The sequence below is a fragment of the Chiloscyllium plagiosum genome, unplaced genomic scaffold (genome assembly GCF_037043375.1).
Source record: "Chiloscyllium plagiosum isolate Xiang-an unplaced genomic scaffold, Cpla_swu_hap1 HiC_scaffold_30, whole genome shotgun sequence".
NCBI lineage: Eukaryota > Metazoa > Chordata > Chondrichthyes > Orectolobiformes > Hemiscylliidae > Chiloscyllium > Chiloscyllium plagiosum.
This window is the reverse complement of record NW_028270168.1, coordinates 5,448,411-5,467,442: the sequence shown is the minus strand read 5'-3', so window position 1 is coordinate 5,467,442 and position 19,032 is coordinate 5,448,411. Positions and strand designations below refer to the sequence as shown.

The following is a 19,032-nucleotide window of genomic DNA, read 5'->3' as shown; positions in this document are numbered from 1 at the left end:
TGCACTCAGCTTATGAATGAATAAAAATAAAAAACACATTCCATGAATTAATTTAAAGAGAATGAAAAGAAATGAAGACCATCCCAGCAAAAAAATAAAAAGTAAGGAAAATGAAAACCACAAAACAAGATGTTATGAACTAAAGTTGTTGAACTTGATACCAAGTCTTGAATAGCTTAATTGGAAGATAAGGTCAATTTTTCACTTTGTTTGGTTTTAGTGGATGCCTTTTTGCTGTGATGGCCTTGATAATTCACTTATTAGTCACTAATTTAATAGATACTTAGAATATTCCTAGTGAACGGGGTTTCTTTGACTCTTAAATGTTGCAGAATTATAATAATAGAAGCTCTATGAACTGGAGAAAGATACAGGAATGTGGGAATGAAAAGGGTTCCTTCTTTGCCCCATCTTAAAAATAGGTCCATTTCCATTAACCTTGCTGTACAGATCCTCCCAGTTCCAAAGTCATATCTGAGATCTTTATGTTCTCTTTAACTACAGATAAGCTTCCAGAAGCCTGGACAATAGCCAATGTTGTTCCTTTGTGGAAGAAGAGCAACAGGGATAATCCAGGAGTTGGGGTGGGTGAGGGAAGATGTTATAGGTAATAGCGAGAGTGGGTGAGCATGAGGTTTGGGAGGTGGGTGCAGGAGCAGTGAGAGAGTGAGGGTAAGGTATTGGAGAGAAGATGATGGCACTTACCCTGGTGCAGTGAGGAAGGGCATTGAACTTCTTCCTACAGCACTGGACATTGGTCCAGATGGTCGAGATTGCACTGACCAGGATGCCAACCTCGGACAAGACTGGCAAGGTCTGATAGCATAGCGCCCTGTGCTGTTCCTGGGATAAGAGTGCATCTTTCCTCTTCACTGACCAGCAGGAGCCTGGGATTCTTGTCCAGAAAAGCAGAGCTTTTCCCCTAATTTCCCCTTACCTGCCACATCAAGGGCAAAGGTAAGGGAAAATTAATGAAGGGTTTTTGTCCGTGAGCACTGGATTGATAGTCACAACAGTGATGCATAATGGGCTTTTAAACACCAGTGTGTTCCAGGATATCCCACCAATGGTGAGTTCTTCTGAGCACCACAAGTGAGAAAATTGGGCTAACGTCGGATGTGAGGAGCAGCATCAGGGTGGGGGTAGGAAGTTAATGATGTGAGTTTGAACATGAGGAATCCAGCCTTGGCTTCACGGACAGAAACTCTTCATTAAACACAACAAAAATTACACAAGATTCAGCCCCACATCTCAGACTGATGACTTCTCATTAGAAAAGGAGAAAGTTAAGGGATTATTTATTTATTGTTTATTTGTGGGTATCACTAGCTGGGCCAGAATTTATCATCCATCTCTAACTGCCCTTGAGAAGGTGGTGGTGAGCTGCCTTCATGAACTGCTGCAGTCCATGTGCTTTAGATAGACCTACAATGCCGTTAGGGAGGGAATTCCAGGATTTTGACCCAGCGACAGTGAAGGAGCGGCGATGCATTTCCAAAATATTTATCCAAAAATACTTCAAACAAATATCACTGACAACACTTGCATGAAACCATTCAAACTGAGAGATACTTTGGATAGAACTTGTGCATTTGAACGTTTAGTATGACCTGTCCTCAAAATATATTCTTCAAACATAGCCAGGAATATTTATTTCCAACAGAAAAAGAAACCAACTAAAACAGATGGTAAGATTTAGGAGATAACTAACAGTTAAAAATAAGAAGAGATGGGAGAGTCTCTACTGATCCCCCTAAGTACTGAAAAGTGTATACTTAAATTGTTTTTTTCAAATTTTTCTAACCTGATGATAAAATGGGCAATTTGCAATTCTTTTTAGTGCAGTCTCTTTCATCATTCAGTGTTTAGCAAATCCCATATTTTATGCAAAAGCTGATTAGATTTCCAAATAACCTTTGTCTCTGGTTGAAATTTGGCAGGATTTGATTTGGTGTGCTGAACATCATGAAAACATGGTAATTAGAAACACTACATGCATCCAACAGAGCTCAAATAACGTGAACAAATATATTTGAAAGGTTATTTAAATGCTGTATCTCAATCAGTGTTTTTCTCCATTTGTATTGCCTTGTGAAATCTCCACTTTGAAAAAAAAGTCCAAATTAGTCTAGGAGACTGGGGAGGATCTTATAGAAGTATATAAGATCATGAGAGGCATGGATAGGGTGAATGCACTCAGTCTTTTTCCCAGGGTTGGGGAATCTCACTGCTGCCCTCTCAAGGGTAATCAGGAAGGGGCAATAAATGCTCAGTGGTGACACAGAAAGTGACTGTGGCATTGGCTCGGTTTCCTTTTGCTCGTTGGATCGCTTCTCAGCCTTTTGGCTAAGATCAAGTGTCTGTTCTTATCAGGACAGGGGTCGAGTTGCGAGTCATCAGAGCTAGTGGAGATCATCGCTGGATCGTGATTGGACGTTGGAGGATCGTTTGGTTGTGCTGACCTGCTATTGGTGGATCTTCATGCTGGCTTCGGCCTAACGCCAATTCAGGGACCAGCCAACCTCAGAGCTATGGCCTCAACAGCTGCCCACAGCCCTGGGCAGGGGGTTCGAAACACCGTCCGGGTGACTGTGAAGAAGATAGAGGATTGTACGCCGCTTGACCGCATGCTGTTTATCAAGAAAGTGCTACTGGGATCCTGTGGGTTCGCTGCAGCGGATGTGTACTGCCTGCAGGATTTCCCTGGGGCAGGCTACTTTGATGTGACCTTCAGGAGTGTGAAGCAGTGCGAACAGCTCCTGAAGGTCTTCAAGGAGAAGGAAGGGGAGCCGCTGTTTTCCATCTTGTCGGCAACCCCATTGTGTGTGCTTCCTGCACAGAGGAGTCGGGTTGTTACAATCCATATGTACAACCCCTATGTTCCAGCGGCTGATGTCCTGACCTTCCTGGGAAGGTACGTCCAAGTTGAGGGAGAAGCCACCGATGTGATTGACCCCTTTGGGATCTGGACCAGTAAGCGGCAGGTCAGGGTGACTCTGAGGGTCGATGGCAATGGGAACATTCTCCACCCACCCTCGAGCTTCGCATTTGAGGGAACAGAGGCTACCTGACATATGCAGGGCAGCTGAAAGTGTGCCGAACCTGCGGGAAGTCGGGACACGTGGCAGCGGACTGCAAGGGGACCATCTGCAGGAACTGCAAACAGGAGGGTCACCTGACTAAGGACTGTCAGGAAGCAAAGAGCTGCAACCTGTGCGGAGAGGCGGGCCACATGTACAAGACCTGCCCAAGACGGGGGGGGCCTCACTTACGCACAGATGACTGGAGGTGGCAATGTGAGCCGTGGACCCCCAAAGACCAGTAACATCCACCCAGACAGCAGGGAAACGGAGTCTGGTGGCACCCAGAAAGAAGAACAGGCCGGAGTGGAGGAGGTGGCAACCAGCGGAGAGACACAGCAGCTGATCCTAGCTCTCGCTGGGCAGATGGAAGCAATGGAGGAGGAGGAGGAGGTAATCGAGCAGGCAGAGGAGTGGATACCTGTTAAAAACAGGAAGAGAAAATCCGGCCAGGCCCCCAAAGCCTCCCAGCAAAGGGGGAAAAGACAGCTGCACGAGGGAGGGACGGCCAGCTCTTTGGATGGGGAAGACGGGCGCACAGAATGTCAGCACCACCAGAAGAAGAGACAGAGCGCCGTAGATAAAGAGGAGAGCATTTCCCCCAACCAGGAAACAACAGACCCCCTGAAGTCCACCCTCCACCCAGTGAGACCCAGGGGGTACCCACTGTCCCACAACTACAGGTAACTGAGAGCTGCGATACTCTGACAGTCCCATTGTCAGACACAGAACTGGACGGTGCGGACCCTTGCCTTGGTCTAATGACTCCAGAGCAGGTAAATGACCCCAGTGAGGGCCTGGATAGCTACCTCAGCCCAGCGAGGGTCCAGCAGTTCGTGCTCACCATGGGGATGCAGACAGCTTCCCCAGAGACAGGACAGTCAAATGGACAATGGTAACCCCATACACTGGGATTAAAAAAGGTTCATTTGCTATAGTATAACAGGGCACCCACTCAGTAGGTGGGTCCTGCTGAAGCCACAGCTAAATAACAAGAGACTGGATGGTTAATAAAGGGAACTGTAAATAGGATAACTGTAAATTCGAGTAATTCAATCTGTTCTATGTAATGTTAAGACATGCAATGTATATATCTATGAACGACATGACAAATTGTACAAGTACCAAAGATTTATTTCTATGAATAAAGTATATTTTGAAATTTAAAAAAAATCAAGGACTTGACAGCATCCCCTTAAGGCTAGAGGGAAAAAAAATAAAAGGGAACCTGAAGGGCAACCTTTTTACACAGAGGGTGGTACGTATATGGAATGAGCTGCCAGCAGAAGTGGTTGAGGCAGGTACATTAACAACATTTAAAAGGTTTTTGGACAAATACATGGATAGGAAAAGATTAGAAGGATATGGACCAAGTGCAGGGAACTGGGGTTAGAGTGGATCGACATTAAGGTCAGCATGGACCAGTTTGGGCTAAAGGGCCTGTTTCTGTGCTGTAGCACTCCTTGATTCCATGGGGAAATACATTATTCCTCAATAATTATTTTTTGAAATGGATATTTTAGTTTTCTAAGCTACCTCATTCACAAACTCTCACTTACGAATACAGTTTGAAGAAATAAGCCCAGTGTGGAAACCAAATGTAACTTCCTTGGAACATATTTACCCTTTATTTATGTGTACTGGTCAGTTTTTAGACAAATTATGAATCTTCTTACTTTTCCCCTTTTGAAGCTTCTGCTGCCTACCCCTACATTTTGGAGACAATTTGGTCAGTTTTCAGCCGAGTTATGCTGGTTCTGGTGGCAAATAATTGACAATGCTTTCTATAGATTCACTATGTGTGATCACAGAACAATTCCCTGCTGCTGAAATACAGGGCATTTAGATTTCTGTCTCAGAGAATGTGAAAATGAGATATGAAGGTATTCAATATCTAGCTTTCTGTAACCTCTAAGTACGAAACTGGTTCTTCCAAAAATGCATCAAAGCGATCATATATTTAGTTAGAAGTGGAAGAATAATTCCTAAGCAAAGTATCAAAAATGCACCAGCACTGAGCGTATTCTAAATGAAACTCTTATTGTGTTTTGCAAGTTAACGACACTGTAATTTGTGATCCAATCTCCTGTCCAACCGAAAAGAATACACTTCATATTGAGTGAAGTTAGTGTGAAGATTTGCAGCTCAGGTTGGTGGCAATTATGTAAGTTAGCTCGCTGAGCTGGAAGGTTTGTTTACAGATCCTTTTGTCACCATGACTAGGTCTTGGCTTCTTAAGGTGGGTGATGTCATTTCTGTTTTTTTCCAAGAGAAGGTAGATGGGATCTAAATCACTGTGTTTATTGGTAGAGTTCTGGTTAAAATGCCATGCCTCTAAGAACTCTCATGTGTGTCTTTGTTTCTAGGATGTGTGTGTTGTCCCAGTCAAACTGGTGTCCTTCTTTGTCTGTATGTATGGAAACTAGTGACACAGAATTCTTAACTCTGTTAATAACATTAACTCTGCTTTCTCTCCACAGATGCTGCCAATCCTGCCGAGGTTCCCTGCAATTTCTGATTTTGTTTCTGATTTCCAGCATCTGCAGTTGTTTGGTTTTGGCTTTTCAGCCCTTCTGCCAGTCAATTCCATCAGGACTGATCTGCTTGTGGTCTCAACTTCAGATCCACCTGTCCCCAGTGACCATTGATTCTGCAGTTAATCAAAGACAAGGTGAAGAGAAGACAAGGTCCTACTGTGGAAAGTACAAAGAAGAGATATTTGGAGAAGAGGATGCAGTGAAAAGTTTGATTTATAGTTACTGTACATTGGGTTATTTACATTGTATCAACTGTGGGCTTGCTCAGGGCCAGCAGATAATGGTACAGGACATAGCCAGCAATAATGAGGCGTCAAGTCCCAAGCAAGTGCAAAAATCAAGGTGAATGCTCCAGTGCAGTGTGGAAGGGGTACCATCCTGTCAGAGTTGTCGTGCTTTGGTTGAGATAGGCCTGGCTGTTCTCTCAGGTGGATGCAGTGGATCCCACAGCCAACATTTTGAAAGGGTATTGGAGAGTTTGATTAGATTACATTCCCTACAGTGTGGAAACAGGCCCTTCGGCCCAACAAGTCCACACTGACCCTCCAAAGAGTAAACCCCCCCAGACCCATTCCCCTTTGACTAATGCACCTAGCACTACGGGCAATTTAGCCAGGCCAGTTCACCTAACCTGCAGATCTTTGGACTGTGGGAGGAAACCCACACAGACACAGGGAGAATGGGCAAACTCCACACAGACAGTCGCCCGAGGCTGGAATTGAACCTGGGACCCTGGCGCTGTGAGGCAGCGTTGCTAACCACTGAGCCACCGTGACAGGTCCAATCAATTGTTCAACTTTCTTGTCCAATCAATTCCACAGAATCCACTCTCTGGTCATTATCACCTTGCTGCTTGTGGGAGAGCTTTTTTTTAAGATTAGATTAGATTAGATTACATTACAGTATGGAAACAGGCCCTTCGGCCCAACAAGTCCACACCGACCCGCCGAAGCGCAACCCACCCAGACCCTTACATTTACCCCTTACCGAACACTACGGGCAATTTAGCATGGCCAATTCACCTGACCTGCACATCTTTGTGACTGTGGGAGGAAACCGGAGCACCCAGAGGAAACCCACGCCGACACGGGGAGAATGTGCAAACTCCATGCAGTCAGTCACCTGAGGCGGGAATTGAACCCGGGTCTCTGGCTCTGTGAGGCAACAGTGCTAACCACTGTGCCACCGTGCCGCCCACAATGGGTGAATTGGCTGTTCGGATATTACAACACTGATGACACCTCACTTGGACTTCATTGGCTGTAAAAACCTTTGAGGGAGCTGTTGGCTGTGGAAGACTCAATATAGATACAAGGTTTTCTTTAAAATATCCAGGGGTTTCATAACATGAGGAAGATTTACAGCATCTGAAGCCCTGATTCTGATAATGAAGCAGTTACTACTGGTTCCTATCATTGTTTCACAAAGGCTAGACACAGTGTCCTGGCCACTTAGTCATCATTTCTGTCCATTAGCACAACTTCAGCGCTATTAGATAAAAAATTGAAAGAACCCAGTTCTGAGGAAGGGCCATTGGACCTGTAGGAGAAAGTGAGGACTGCAGATACTGGAGAGTCAGAGTCGACAGTGTGGTGCTGGAAAAGCACAGCAGGTCAGGCAGCATCCAAGTAGCAAGAGAATCGCTGTTTCAGGTATAAGCCCTTCATCAGGAATGCCTGAAATATGAGGAGAAAGTGAGGTCTGCAGATGCTGGAGATCAGAGCTGAAAATGTGTTGCTGGAAAAGCGCAGCAGGTCAGGCAGCATCCAGGGAACAGAAAAATCGACGTTTCGGGCATAAGCCCTTCTTCAGGAAAACTGAAGAAGGGCTTATGCCCGAAACGTCGATTCTCCTGTTCCCTGGATGCTGCCTGACCTGCTGCGCTTTTCCAGCAACACATTTTCATGCCTGAAATATGGACTCTCCTGCTCCTTGGATGCTGCCTGACCTGCTGTGCTTTCCCAGCACCACACTCTGGACTCACTGGACCTGCAGCGTGAATTCTAATTTCTCTGCACAGATGCTGCCTGACCTGCTGAGCTTTTTCGAGTAATTTCTGTTTTTGTTTCAGCTCTGACAACACTATCACCCAAAGTACTGTCGGCAAGAAGGCCGCTCACCATCACCTTCTCAAGGGCAACTGGGAACGGCCAGTGTGCCAGCCAACGACACCCACTGCCCACCAATTAATGATTTAAAAAGAAAAACAATTTCAAGGCCATGATAAATCAGTCACAAAAATACAATGATATCAATTCCTGAATACCTGGCCCACAGCACTGATGTAAATTGTTTTAGCTTTTTTTAAAATCCTGCAGTCTTGTGCAGTTTTCAAATAGAGGACATGTCCTTGTTGTCCTCTGTTAATGAGAACGTCGTCTCTGGACAAGATTTTGAGCTAGCTCCGCGTTTTTAGACGGAATAACATGCACCATGTGTTTTCTGGGTTTGACATAGCAGCCAGGATTATCTCTACTCCCTTAAAACCCTGTGAATCCTGATAAAGGTGAGTGCATCTTGTGTTGTTTAGATCAGAGCAGGTAATTACTGCAGTACAGCAATTGTAAAGGCTTTGTTTTGTATGTGTGTGAGAGAGAGAGAGTGAGGCGGGAGCTGGCTGCACAAGTTTTATGAATGAAGCTGATTTACATTCAGCGCGCGTCCCCGGGCCCGGCTCATGACTGCGCTCGGCCTGACGTCAGTGAGGTGTCTGTGCATCAATCAGCTCAGGAGAGTGACTCAGTCCCTGTTTCACTTTAAAAAAACACTTCAACTCCAGCAGCCCAGCACTCTGCAATCTCACAGATGCAACAGAACAGTTAGAGCTCCACTCCACAGCGTCAGGCTCTGTCTCTGTGCAAAAACCCTGGACAGGAATTTGAATGTACAACATCTAAACAAACAGGTAACACCCGGCTCAGTTTGCAATAGAGACACTCAGCAGCAGCGGGCGGGTGGGTGCATTGATTGGTTTTTAAGGGTAGAGCGAGTGTCAGTGTTTGTTTCGGGGGATGAGGTGGGGGTGGGGGTGGGGGGTTGCATGCCAGTTGAATGTGAACATTTTGCTTGCTCTAGTTAACTATTTCCTAACGCGGTGGGGGAAAGTAAATGCGATGTAATCGTTTCGATTCAGTGATGTACAGTAAATGATGTTGAGATGTGCAACGTTTACATGGAGTGCGCGCTAAAGGACGGCGGAGAAACAAAATAAAACATAACCAGACATCTGAAATACACACACACACACACACACGGAAACTGGCAGAGAGACGCTGCGGGATTTCTCTGGCAATGTGTGTTTCTGTTTGTTATAGAGAAACGTGTGTTTACAGGGTATCACAATTAATTGGGGCAAAAAAAACAGATATTGCTAGAGAATCTCAGCAGTTCTGACAGTGGAGAGAGAAAACACTTTCACTGTGTTAGATTGAATATATGTGACAATAAATGATTCCAATTCAAAACAGCGTTAACATTTCCAGTGACTTCAGAACTAGACTGGAAACGTTGTTTCTCTGTGTGTGTGTGTCCAGAAGCTGGGTTCCTCCAGGACTTGGGAGGGTTTTTGTGTTTTTAGATTTGCGGCAGTCGGCTCTCTCTGGTTAGAGTGCATTGTTTTAACTCTACCCCCCAACCCACTCTCCCCTGTTGCAGGGAACGGCTGGCAAGATGAACATTTCGAAGAATTCCAGCGAGGAGCAGGAATTCTGGCTGGAGACCAGCTTAGATTTAGCCCTGACGCTGCAGCAAGTTTCACTCAATCCCTGGGATATCGTGCTGTGTGTTTCTGGGACAGTGATCGCCTGTGAGAATGCAATTGTGGTTGCTATCATCTTCTACACGCCGGCTCTGAGGACCCCGATGTTCCTGTTGGTGGGCAGTCTCGCTGCTGCCGACCTGCTAACCGGCCTCGGGCTGATCATCCACTTTGTGTTCCTTTACTGCCTGCGGTCTGAGCTGGTCAGTCTGGTCACGGTCGGGATCCTGGTCGGCTCGTTCACCGCTTCAGTCAGCAGCTTGCTGGCCATCACTATAGACCGCTACCTGTCTCTGTACAACGCGCTGACCTATTACTCAGAGCGGACAGTCACTCGCACCTACATCATGTTGCTGCTGACCTGGAGCCTGTCTCTGAGCCTGGCCCTTCTGCCCATCCTGGGCTGGAACTGTCTCCTGGAGCCTTCCTCCTGCAGCATCGTCCGGCCCCTCACCAAGAACAACCTGATCATCCTCTCGGTCTCTTTCTTCATGGTGTTCGGAATGATGTTGCAGCTCTACATGCAGGTCTGCAAGATCGTGTGCCGCCACGCTCACCAGATCGCCGTGCAGAGACACTTGCTGTCCAGCTCCCACTACGTGACCACCCGCAAAGGCATCTCCACCCTGGCCCTCATCCTGGGCGCCTTTGCCATCTGCTGGCTACCGTTCGCCATCTACTGCCTGATAGCCGACCACAGCTACCCTTCTGTCTACACCTACATGACCATCCTCCCAGCCATCTACAACTCCCTTATCAATCCTGTCATCTATGCTTACAGGAACCAAGACATCCAGAAAGTGCTCTGGGCCGTCTGCTGTGGCTGCTCCTCCAAAAAGTTGCCGTTTCGCTCCAGGTCCCCCAGTGATGTCTAACTCCTGGGGCCAGCCAGCTCCACACCAGTTGGATCTTACCGTGCCTGTCTTGCATCTGACGGCTTGGGGAAGCGCCCTCAGTCGGTACCGTTGCACTGAGTAAATTCCGAAGAATTCCCCTGCAGTCGGCCATTCAGCCCATCGAGTCCACACTGACCCCCCCCCCCCCCCCCCCACGACCCCCCTTTCCTAAGAGGATCCCACCCCTCTATAACCCGTCCCTGGCTAATCGAGCACGGCCAATCTTCGGACTATGGGAGGAAACCCACGCAGACCCGGGGGAGTATGTGCGAACCCCACACTGAGAGTCGCCCCGAGGGTGGAATCGGGTCCCTGGTGCTGAGAGGCAGCAGTGCTGACCACTGAGCCACTGTGCAAGATGCTAACGAACGACACTGAAACAATAAAGACTGGAGATCACATCCTGCGGATGCTGCCTGACCCGCTGTGATCTCCAGCATTTGTTGCTTTCAGTACAGATTCCAGCATCTGCATTAATTTGCTCTTATACTATGTTACAAAAAGATAATTGCAGAGACAGTGCAGAGGAACAGAGTGGTCCCCCACACTGAAATTCAATGAAAGGACTTTGTGTACTGTACTTGAATTTGCACAATTGTTAAAATAGAGAAAAAAAAACAGCTGTCTATAACGTACATTGCACTTTGAATTTCAGTCCTTACTGTCACATTGCACAGAGTTTGTTTTAAAAAAGATAATTGTTTGTGTATTTTTGGTTCTTGTTTGAGATTTTTGAATGTATTGTTTACAATCATCAATAAAAAAGTCATAATTTGTGATAGAAAATGAAGCTTTCTACAGTCTCTGTTATTTTGATATATTTCTGCATGTAAATATCTGAACAAATTGGTCACTAACCTCAGGGCAGCATTGAGCTGTAAACTCAACTCAGAAACCATTGTCTTAAACAACTAGTTAATCAGAAATATTCAATACAGTCATAGAGATGTATAGCATGCAAACAGACCCTTCGGTCCAACTCGTCCATGCCGACCAGATATCTCAACCCAATCTAGTCCCACTTGTCATCACTTGACCTATATCCCTCCAAACCCTTCCTATTTATATATCCATCTAGATGTCTTTTAAATGTTATAATTGTACCAGCCTCCACCACTTCCTCTGGCTGCTCATTTCGTACACACATACCCTCTGCATGAAAATATTGCCCCTAAGGTCCCTTTTACATCTTTCCCCTCTCACCTTAGACCTATACTCTCTAGTTCTGGACTCCCGCAACCCAGGGAAAAATATCTTGTCTATTTACCCTATCCATGCCCCTCATAATTTTATAAACCTCTATAAGGTCACCCCTCAGCCTTCAAAGCTCCAGGGAAAATGGCTCCAGCCTATTCAGCCTTTCCCGACAGCATAAACCCTCTAACATGCCTGCAAATCGTTTCTGACCATAGAGTTATCCAGCATGGAAACAGATCCTTCAGTCCATCTCGTCCATGCCGACCAGATATCCTAAACTAAGCTAGTCCCATTTGCCAGCATTTAGCCCATATCCCTCTAAACTTTCCTATTCATATAAAATAAATGAATGGGATAAATCACAGAGAATAGGTACAGGCTGTTCGGACCATTGTGACTGCACCAGCCTTCTGAATGGCCATTATAACTCAGTGCCAATCTCCTGCCTTTTCCATTGTTTCTATTTAAATAACCAATCAATATGGTCCCTCTCGAATGTATCAATTGAACCTACCTCCACCACATTTCCAGGCAACGCACTCCAGACCCCTATCTACTCATTAGGTAAGAGAGTTCTTTTCCCTTTCTATCACTCCATTCACCATAAAACAGTGCCCTCTGGTTCTTGCCCTTTTGGCAAATGGGAAGGTTTCTCCCTATCCCCTCTGCTCAGAAATCTTCTGATTTTGAAAACCTCTATCAGGTCTCCGTCTCCAAGGAGAACAGCCCCAACCTCTCCAACCCCTCCTCAGCACTGAAATTCCTAATCACTGGAACTATTCTCATAAACCTCTTCTGCACTCTCTCCAAATTGGGCCATTTCCTTTTACAAAATGTCAAGTCATACTGTATATATTATCAGCAATAGTACTGCAATGGAAAATGTATTCTAAATGAACATTTCCATCATCAAGTAAATCTGGTGATACAACACAGTCATAGAGATGTACAGCACAGAAACAGACCCTTCGGTCCAACTCGTCCATGCCAATCAGATATCCTAAACCAATCTAGTCCCATTTGCCAGCATTTGACCCATATCCCTCTAAACCCTTCCTACTCATACATACCCATCCGGGTGCCTTTTAAATGTTGCAATTGTACCAGCCTCCACCACTTCCTCTGGCAGCTCATTCCATACACTTACCACCCTCTGTGTGAAAACATTGCCCCTTAGGTCCCTTTTATATCTTTCCCCTCTCATCCTAAACCTATGCCTTCTAGTTCTGGACTCACCCACCCTAGAGAAAAGATTGTTGATTTATCCTATCCATGCCCCTCATGATTTTATAATTGTCTATAAGGTCACCCCTCAGCCTCCAACGCTCCAGGGAAAACAGTCCCAGCCCATTTGGCCTCTCTCTATAGCTCAAACCCTCCAACCCTGGCAATCTCCTTGTAAATCTTTTTGATACTTTCCAAGTTTCACAACATCCCTCTGATAGGAGGGAGACCAGAATTGCACACAATATTCCAAATAGTTTCAGCACTATTCAGATTTTGATGGTGTAACAATGAACAGGAGCAGTGGACAGAGGGCTGTCCCTGTTCCAGTGGGATCTCATTGGGCATGTACTCTCTGCATGTATTGGTGATGCTGATATTGGTGATGCTGATATTGGTGATGCTGATATTCATGTACTCTCTGCATGTATTGGTGATGCTGATATTCATCGTGGTCCCTCGCAGACAGGAATGACTCTCTGCCACCCTTAGGGTGAGTCTGGTGGTGGCTGTACAGACCGATGCACATGGGGCAGGTGGTGGTCATGGGAAAGGGGGTGGGGGGTGGGACACTGATTTGGCAGTGTGCTCTTTCCCTGTCTTTGCTCAACGATGCTGACAACAGCCCCTTAAGCTTGGATTGTGCTGGAGCAATGCAAAACGCACCTTCTAACAGCCTCCCTTTAAATATCAAACCAGATTCCTAAACAACCATCTCTGATAAAGTACCTGTCTTATGAAGAACATGTTGATGCTGCTGTCCAGCAATGATTCTGGCTCTGGACACTCTCCGGATGTTGCTGTCTCTGTTTATGGGAGAGTTCAGAATGAGCTGAGTATCAGCGCTTTGGAAATGGGAGTGTCCTTCAAACTTGTCCATTGGGCAACAGCTTCTCCCTCCCCAGCCTCCCCCTCCTCAATCTCTCCCCAGCCTCCCCCTCCTCAATCCCTCCCCAGCCTCCCCCTCCTCAATCCCTCCCCAGCCTCCCCTCCTCAATCCCTCCCCAGCCTTTCCCTCCACACTACCCTACTCTCGTCCTCCACATGCCCTCCTCCCCTTCTCCACATGCTCTCTCTTCACATGCTCTCCCTCATATGCTCTCCCTCCACACGGTCTCCCTTCACACGATCTCCCCAGCCTCTCCCACTCCACTCTCCCTCCACACTACCCTACTCTCGCCCTCCACACTCCCTCCTCCTCAGCCTCTCCCTATCTCCCACTCTCTCCCTCCTCCCACCTCTCCTCCCCCTCCCTCTGGCTCTCAGTTTGTAGAGAGAGTCCTTCTGACATCAATGGTTGGATCAGCTACACAGTCGACTGTCTCTCTAGGAATGAGACTGGAATAAAGAGCCAAACCTCATGCCTTTTGTACTGGTTCACTTTGGAGTGAGTTTCTGATAGACACCAGGCTTCAGCTCATCCTGACAGTGAAAAGCCCCTTTCTCCAGAGGAGGTATCATTCGAGAAAATGCAGGTACCATTTAATGGCATTTCACCGATTATTCTTTTCATTCATCATGTGTTTGTTCCCAGCCCCGTTTGACTTAAACTTTTCCTGGCTCAGATAGCCTTTGACTTCATTCTACCAAGTGATGATTTCCCCACAAGAATTTCACTTGAATCTCGCTGCCAGTGAATATTCCAGAGGTCTGTGACCTGCTCTCACTCTCTATATGTCCGGAAGGGTGAATGGTGATAAATGTAACACTGCTATGGGCAAGATCAAGAGCTTGCAAATAGCACACAATTCTGGAAGAAATTGGATTGATTTCAGTGAAAACTCTTTATTGAGTTCTTGTAGGTATTTAAAATGGATAAAATGAGCTTGTATTCTATAGTCATTAAATTGAGTTTATCTGCACTGGTCGTGACCAGTTAACTGTGAACTACATTTTCAAATTGACACCTTTCTAATTTTATTTTCATGTCACATTTTTGAGATGATTATAAGAAAGGGGGACAAGGAGTAGACTAATCTGATTAATCAACTTGATTTCTCATTGAATAAGATCATGTCTGAGCATTTTCCTCAAATCCACCTTCTCCACTTCTCTGTACTCTTCATTATTACCATAATATCTCGGGTTTTCTGGCATCTCCAGCTCACCAGGATAGAGGATTTCAAACATTCACAACACTTCCATTGAAGAAATTTCCTCTCATATCAGCCCTGCAGATCTGACCACCTCATGTGAGACAATGTCCTCCTAGTCTACGTTCCACAGCCAGGCCCAGCATCAATACCCACAGAATCCCACAATGCCCAAATGTCTCATTCCTCTGACCTTTGGGAAATAGAGAACCAGTCTATTCAACTTCCTCAGGGCACAATATCATAACCCCAGGAGTCAGTCTTGTGTATCTTCACTCCCTGAAAAGCAAATCTATCCCATCCTCATTGGAGAAATATTCTCACCAATCAGTATTTTGTAAATAGGAACATAAGAGCTAGGAAAGGAGTAGGCCATTCAGCCCCTCGAGCTACTCCACCATTTGGGGCCTCAACTCCACTTTCCTACCCGCCGCCCATAGCCGTCAACTAATTAAACATTTGCCTCTCTCTCCTCCTCAAATTTCCTCAGTGTCCCAGCATCCACTGCTCTCTGGGGGAGTGGACTCTGCAGTTTCACAACACTTTGAGAGATGTAATTTCTTCACATCTGTTTTAAAGTTGCTACCTATTATCCTAATGCTATGACCTCGCACTCCAGATTGGCCCACATGAGGAAATGTCCTTTCTATGTCTATTTTATTAATCCATATTAGTATCTTATATCCCTCATCACTTCACCTCCTCCCATTCTCCTAAACTAAACTAAAAGAAGGACATATTCATAAAACAGGATAAGGTTTTCTGTTTCAGAAACAGTAAATGAATCTTGCCACCACTGCAGTCATTTCTTAAAGCAACATTTCACTGTCACTGGTTTTTGCAAGGGCAGTCCTTAATTGTTTGATTCAGTGCAGTGGCCCAAATAGCCCAAAAAAAAAGGAGAAGGTGGTGAAATGGTAATGTAACCCAGAGCTGATGTCCTTGGGGTATGTGTTTAAATCCCACTGGTGCAGATGGTAACATTGGAATTCAATATAAATGTGCATTAAAAAGCTAGCCTAATGGTGGATGTGAAAGCAATATCAAATTCTGGTTCACTAATGCTCAGAAAACTGCCAGCTTTACCTGATCTAGTCTATACGTGACTCCAGACCCACAGCAATGTGGTCGATTCTGAACTTCCCTCTGGATAACTAGGGATGGATAGTAAATGTTGATCTAACCCATGATGCCCATACCCCAGGAAAGAATTTTAAAAACTATGCAGGTAGGAAGTTGTCATTGCAGTAGCTAATTTGAGGGATCATATCCTCAACAAGGATTGGAAGGTTGCAAATGTTATGTCATTGTTGAAAATGATGGAAAAATAAGCAAATCGATTGATGCAAACAATCAGATTAACATCAGTAAGAAATACCTGCACTTTGATAGCACAATCGTTGGGTGTCCTAAAACACTTTACAACTAATGAGGTACTTTCACAACTCTGTTGTAGAAAATATGGCAGCCAACATGAATACAACACACTCCCACAAGCAATGCAATCATGACCAAATGATCTGTTGTAGCTGTTATGGACCAGACCCCTTCAATAAGAAAATAGCCTAGACTTTAACTTTTTCTTATGTGAAAGGCAAATGCCAGATGTTGTGTTCTGGAAGCAATTTGATTGGTAAATTACCAGTCTTCAGGCAACACACTTCATCCACACACAACCATTGTAATACAAAGAAAAGAAAGAAGGAATTGGAATAACATAACTCTTTTAGAAAACTGAACAGAATAGTAGATATTTAATTACTAAATAGTAATTGTTCCAATATAGTGACATGGGGTGGCATGGTCATTCAGTGGTTAGCACTGCTGCCTCACAGCATCAGGGTCCCAGGTTCAATTCCAGCCTCGGGCGACTGTCTGCGCCGGCCCCTTCCGGGTGCTCCGGTTTCCTCCCACGGTCCAAAGATGTGCAGGTCAGGTGAACTGCACATTCTAAATTGCCCATAGTGTTAGGTGCATTAGTCAGAGGGGAGTGATTCTGGGTGGGTTACTCTTCGGAGGGTCGGTGTGGACTTGTTGGGCCAAAGGACCTGTTTCCACACTGTAGGGAATCTAATCTAATCTAATCCCATAAACACACCCCAGCAAAGGCAAATTCAGAAAAATGGACTTTCCAAAATAAACTCTGAGAGACAGAGTAGCAGGGAGAGATGTACTGTAGCTTCCAAACCCAGATTCAAGTCCCCAGCAACTGCTACTGAAAAATTAAAGCAAAACATTCTGGTTCTGTGGGAGCTTGAGACCACCCATTCAGGCTGCTTATATTGTTCTGACTTTTGGAAAAAGAACCAAGACCTCACATGCTGTTTATGGGCTTTGAAGCAGACTGCCTGTCACTTCTGTCTCAACCTCTCTTCATAAAAAAAGGACAAAATGTACCTCTTAAAGCCATAGTATTATCAGATAGTGATGTTGAGTGATAGTTAAATATTGGAACAGTAAGGGATAACTTCCATACTTTTCCTGAAATACAGCCATGGGATCTTTTATTCCACTTTAATGGGCAGACGGGAAACTCCAAGTAAAATTTAATTTGAAAGTTATTACAGTAAGCACTCCATTGGTGTTGAAATGGAGAATGTAAGCTTTGATTCGTGCATTCAAGTCTGTGTTGGGGAACATGAACTCACGACCTTTGACTCATACAAACAAGTGAAGGATAGATGATGTCAGTCCAGTGGTTCCTAGAGCTGTATGGAACCTTTAAACTGTATGCAGTCAAATAGAATGTTGCCACATTTAGAGGAAATTAGATTAAACACATTTTCTCAAAGCAAACCTGTATCTTTAACGGGTATGGTCTTAAGAATGACTGGAATAGTAAGTATTGTTTGTGAAATCTTTCTGATATAATGAAAATGCATCATCAATGATTAAATTATAATTTAAGAAATCCAATTGTTTGTACTCATTAAGTTCAGGAAATTGAGAGTTAATGGATTTGATCTCAATGGTACAATCATATGCATGTGACTTCTTCCCCACATTAACAATACTGATTCACTGTATACTCATGAATATTTATCACAAAAATACAATGCAGTTCATATTTCTAAAATTTAAAATGTTTTCTTGTGTGTATACAATAGTGTATTTTTACAGCAATCTGGTAGTTTCATGTAATTTGTTCTGTTTCCTTCAGAAATCATGTTCAGATCTATTGAAGTCTTATATGACATATTCACGAGATTTAGTTGTTGCATGCATGAATCAGAGCTCTGAACCAGTCTTACTGGAAACATAACTGTCATCTAGTGGACTGAATCCACGTTAAGTGTATCACATTTAAACCATAGCTGTTTGATATCAAATTTATTGATAACATCAAAGTCAAAACTCCTTCACAAAGGCTTATAGATACAAAAATGTGTCTTCACTGGTGACCTAGATTAAAATTTGGTGGCCAAAATATCATAGTCTTCTGCCACTTTTTAAAAAAAAATCTATATTTGGGGTGAGAGCTTACAGGAACGGTGGGATATTATACTTAAAAATAATTACATTTGCTGCTGAATGGAGTATAAATAATTGTTTTCTGTAATATGAAATTGTCAGCATAAATTACAACATAGAATATTCATAAATTAATGTGTTGAATTTGTAGTTGTACATAATATATTGGTTTAAAAATGATGCCAGGTTAAACAATAGATGCAGAATAATGGCCTATAATAACATAATAAGGGAAGTTAGTTATATATAAACATAAATTCTACCAAGAAGCAGTAGAAGCCATTAAATTCCACTTACTTTCATAATTGACAATTACCTTGGCTCACTTCACTGATCTTCTAACAACACATTTCAATTCTTTATCTCTCCGGAAAAAAAAATTACCTTTCAAGAAATTCTTGGAACTTGTTAATTATTTCCTTTTCTTATTTGTTCATGGAACATGGGCATAACGTGCTAAGTGAGCATTTATTGCCCTTAATTTCCCTTGAGAAGCTGACAGTGACCACTGCCTTCTTGAACTGCTGCAGTCCATGTGCTGTAGTTGTGGCAATAGCCAGAGACTTTTCCCCAGGGCAGGGTACGAGAAGTCATAGCTTGAAGATATTAGGAGGGGGATATAAAGGAGACATCAGAGGTAGGTTCTTTACACAGAGAGTTGTGAATGCATGGAATGCTTTGCCAGCGGTGGTGGTGGAAGCAGAGTCACTGGGGCCATTTAAGTGACTGCTGGACATGCACATGGATAGCAGTGAGTGAGGGGTGTGTAGGTTGTTA

General features: G+C 44.4%; 1 protein-coding gene across 1 annotated transcript; it reads left to right on the top strand.

Moving 5' to 3' along the window:
* The first annotated feature begins 8,385 nt into the window (after positions 1-8,385).
* LOC122563406 (G protein-coupled receptor 3-like) lies at positions 8,386-11,051 on the top strand. The gene is made up of 2 exons (XM_043717145.2): positions 8,386-8,522; positions 9,272-11,051. The coding sequence occupies exon 2, from the start codon at positions 9,287-9,289 to the stop codon at positions 10,247-10,249; it is 963 nt and encodes a 320-aa protein (XP_043573080.2). The 5' UTR covers positions 8,386-8,522; positions 9,272-9,286; the 3' UTR covers positions 10,250-11,051.
* The last annotated feature ends 7,981 nt before the right edge of the window (positions 11,052-19,032 follow it).